At 37.2% G+C, this 4,521-nt stretch overlaps 1 protein-coding gene across 1 annotated transcript; it reads left to right on the forward strand.

Moving 5' to 3' along the window:
- Positions 2,575-3,736, forward strand: LOC107620276. The gene is made up of 2 exons (XM_016322462.1): positions 2,575-2,802; positions 3,152-3,736. Exons 1-2 carry the CDS (start codon positions 2,575-2,577, stop codon positions 3,734-3,736), a joined length of 813 nt encoding a protein of 270 aa, XP_016177948.1.

Consider the following 4,521-nt stretch of genomic DNA (forward strand, 5'->3'; position numbering starts at 1 on the left):
GATCATGAAGAACACTATGAATGCATGAATTTTCGAAAAATGCAAGATGCACATGCAATTGACACCAAACTTATTATATGACTCAAGACTCAAACAAGAAACAGAAAAATATTTTTGATTTTTTTTTATTTTCTAATTTTTTTTTTTGGATTTTTTCGAAAATTATATGAAAAAGGAAAATAAGGATTCCAAAATTTTTAATATGAATTCCAGGAATCTTGCCATGTTAGTCTAAAGCTTCAGTCCAGGAATTAGACATGGCTCACTAGCCAGCCAAGCTTTCAAAGAAAGCTCCAGTCCAAAACACTAGACATGGCCAATGGCCAGCCAAGCTTCAGCAGGTAGATCAGGAACAGTAGCAGGTGGATTAGCTCCAACTAGCTTGCTCTTGATAACAAATTGCAAGCCTCAGTCCAAAAGAATTTAGACATGGCTTTACAGCCAGCCAGGCTGCAACATATAATTACATGGGCTGGAGTGATTAGTTGAATACCAATCCCAAAGTAGTTTGGGTATGGCTTTACAGCCAGATATGATTCAGCATATTCCATGAAACACTAGAATTCATTCTTAAAAATTTTGAAGCCATAGAATAATTTATTTTTGAAAACATTTTTATTTTTATTTTTTGAAAATAGATGAGAAAATTTTAGAAATTTTTTTTGAAAAAATTTTGAAAATAAAACAAAAAGAAAATTACCTAATCTGAACAACAAGATGAGCCGTCAGTTGTCCAAACTCAAACAATCCCCGGCAACGGCGCCAAAAACTTGGTGTTGTTGCCGGATCAAACTTGGCACTGATGTTACCAGACCAAAAGCTTGCCGAAAACTCAAACAATCCCCGGCAACGGCGCCAAAAACTTGGTGCACGAAATTGTGATCTCCAGGTTCGAACAAATCCTGGTAATGGCTCCAAAGCTTGGTGCTCTGATCTTAATTCATGATTGTCACAACTTCGATACAACTAACCAGCAAGTGCACTGGGTCGTCCAAGTAATACCTTACGTGAGTAAGGGTCGAATCCCACGGAGATTGTTGGTATGAAGCAAGCTATGGTCACCTTGCAAATCTCAGTCAGGCGGATTTAAACATGATACTTTATTAGATCAAAATAAACAAAAAAAGGGATAGAGATACTTATGTAGATTCATTGGCAGGAATTTCAGATAAGAGAATGGAGATGCTTTTCGTTCCTCTGAACCTCTGCTTTCCTGCTATCTTCATCCAATCAGTCTTACTCCTTTCCATGGCTGGCTTTATGTGATACATCACCACTGTCAATGGCTACTTTCGGTCATCTCTCGGGAAAATGATCCAATGCCCTGTCACGGCACGGCTATTCATCTGTCGGTTCTCGATCATGCTGGAATAGGATTTACTATCCTTTTGCGTATGTCGGTTCTTAATCTATGGAGTGTAGAAACTCTACTGTATGAAAATACATAAGTGAAGGTTCAGGCATGGCCGAGATGGCCAGCCCCCTAAAACATGATCAAAGGATCATAAGGTAATCCAAAGATGATCCTAAGATCCTAAGACCAGAAAATACCTGAAATCACAGAAAAACACACAAACTCATAGTAAAGTCCAGAAATGTGAATTTAACATAAAAACTAATGAAAACATCCCTAAAAGTAACTAGATCCTACTAAAAACATACTAAAAACAATGTCAAAAAGTGTATAAATTATCCGCTCATCAGTACTCCCCAATAGAAAAGTTGTGTTTGTCTTTATATTATGCTTGTATGAAATTAAAATGCTATATGGTGGCTAAATCGGTGAAGGTTATAGCACAAACTGATCTCATCAAGTATATGTTGAGTTTTTCGATGTTACGGGGGCGTTTAGGAAAATGGATGCTGGCTTTGACAGAATTTGATTTACAGTATGTCCCGGCCAAGGCTGTAAAAGGTCAGGTCATTACAGATTTTCTTGTTGACAATTCAAACCATCTGAATGACCAGTGGGCAAATATAATCGATATTGAAGTCGATTATTGGAAGTTATATTTTGATGGATCGAATCACAAAGATGGTGCTGGAGTAGGAATTCTTATTGTTTCACCAGAAGGAATTCCATCGGAATTTTTATTTGAGTTAAAATATCCTTGCTCGAATAATATGGCAGAGTATGAAGCTTTAATTTTGGGCCTCCAAATATTGATCGATAAAGGGGCTCTAGAAGTTCAAATCCTAGGGGATTCTCAGTTAGTCCTAAAGTAGTTATCGAAAGAATTTAAATGCAATAATGAGAAGTTACAGAAATATTTAGCAACGGCTTGGGAATTGTTAACTTCTTTTCGAAAAGTTTCTTTGGTTCACATCCCAAGGATTCACAATGAAATTGCTAATAAATTAGCCCAAATTACTTCGAGATATAGAATCGGTCCAGAAACTCTAAAAAAGTTGGCTAGTATCCATCAAATATTAGTGCCTGCGGATGAAAGGGAAGCTTTATGTATAGGCAAATGGGAAGATGATGATTGAAGAAAGCCTATTATTGAGTATTTAAAGAATCCCAGCATCCCAGTCGAAAGAAAAATAAAATTGCAGGAGATAAATTTTGTCATAATGGCTGATGAGTTGTATAAGAAGGGGATCGATGGAAGTTTGTCGAGATGTTTAAGCCAGGATGATAAAGATATTGCTTTAGGTGAAGTTCATAAAGGGATATGTGGTGCCCATCAAGCGGGAAAGAAGATGAAATGGATGTTATATCGCAACCACGTGTATTGCCCATCCATGATAAAAAAAATTGCATCGATTATGCAAAGGCATGTCAGGAATGTCAAAAACATGGTTTGATACAACAGATCCCAGTATCTGAGTTGCATTCGATAATAAAATCATGGCCTTTAGAGGTTGGGCTTTGGATCTGATTGGATTGATTCATCCTCCTTCATCGAAACAACATAAGTTTATTTTGGTTGTAATTGATTATTTTACAAAATGGGTGGAAGTGGTTCCTTTAATAGAAGTTGGTTAAAATGAAATAATAGACTTCATCGAGGAACATATAATCCATCGATTTGGAATTCCTCAAACATTGAGTACTAATCAAGGGACTATGTTTACTGGTCAGCGAATTAAATATTTTGCAACCTCGAGGAATATTAATATGGTTACTTCAACTCCTTATTATGCACAGGCTAATGGGCAAGTGGAGGAAGCAAATAAAATCCTGATAAGTCTGATAAAAAAGCATATCGGGAATAGACCTCGAACGTGGCATGAAACTTTAAGCCAAGTATTATGGGCATATCGAAATTCACCAAGGGGGTCAACAGGTACTTTGCCTTCTAAATTGGTTTATGGCCATGATGCGGTGCTACCACTAGAAATTAATTTGAATACTTTGAGAGTATCGAAACAGAATGACTTGCTAGTCGATGATTACTGGAATGCAATGTTTGATGAGTTGAATGAATTAGATTCAGAGCGAATCCTGGCACTTGATAATATAATTCGACAAAAAGAAAGTGTTGCTCGAAGTTATAATCGTCGAATAAGAGAAAAGTGTTTCAGTATAGGTGAGTCGGTTTTAAAAGTTATTTTGCCAATGGAAAACAAATCGAGATTTCTTGGCAAATGGTCCTATACTTGGGAGGGTCCTTTCCAAGTGATAGGATTATATTCAGGAAATGCATATCGGATCAAAGATATCGAATCGGGAAATGTAATTGACTCGATTAATGGAAAATACTTAAAGCAATATTATTGTTTGCTAAATTAAAGTCAAGGTGCATAAGTTCGAAAGAAAGTGAAATTATTACAAATACTGAAATTTAAGAAGAAGTATGAGGCGCCAGGAGTTTTGCCAAGTCTGAGCGTAGCTTTGCCCTTTCGCTGTCCAGAACTGAAAGTACCTCAGCATGCTTGAACTTTTCATATTGGACCTTGTCAAGTTTTTTCCCACATTCTTCTTGTTTGGTCTCAATAGAAACAATTTCTTGAATAAGTTGTTGTTGTTCTTGCTGGGCAGTGGTCAGAGGTATGGCTATATCGGCTCTTCTCTTGCGTATTTTGGCAAGTTTTTCATTAATCTGGGCCAATTCATCTTCGAGTTTTATCTCTTCATTGTCATAATAAGCTTGAACAGAAATAGCCTGAGAGATCCTTGAATCGAATTCTGCTCGAGAAGCTTTGATTGGTTGAAAGGGTTGCAGTGTAGCCTTCTACTTCAGTTTTGATCTTAGCTTCCTCGTTTTTGATTTCTTAAAGCTTGTTTTGGAAAGCTACACTGTTGTTAGCAAGTTGTTTGAATTGATGGACTATGGCAGAATGTGGGGTAGGAGCCGGAAGTTCAAAAGCAGAGTTCAAAAGATCAGACAAAAGCTGGTTAAGAATTGCATCATTGATCCATGCAGCAGGTGGATGGTCCAAGAGTTTAAGAAGCGATCGGAGTTGTTCTCGAGCATCGACATTCAGTTCGAATGAAGGACCAGATGCAGGAGGACCAAGAAGTATAGGGGCATGAATAGACACTTCGTCTTCTTGGATAGCTTGATTTAAGATGGA

Source organism: Arachis ipaensis, chromosome B10 (assembly GCF_000816755.2).
Source record: "Arachis ipaensis cultivar K30076 chromosome B10, Araip1.1, whole genome shotgun sequence".
Taxonomy (NCBI): domain Eukaryota; kingdom Viridiplantae; phylum Streptophyta; class Magnoliopsida; order Fabales; family Fabaceae; genus Arachis; species Arachis ipaensis.

Coding starts and splice junctions, on each gene's coding strand:
- LOC107620276 (XM_016322462.1), top strand. CDS start 2,575: ATGGCTGATGAGTTGTATAAGAAGGGGATCGATGGAAGTTTGTCGAGA. Junction 2,803..3,151: donor TCAGGAATGTCAAAAACATG/GTTTGATACAAC, acceptor TATTATGCACAG/GCTAATGGGCAAGTGGAGGA.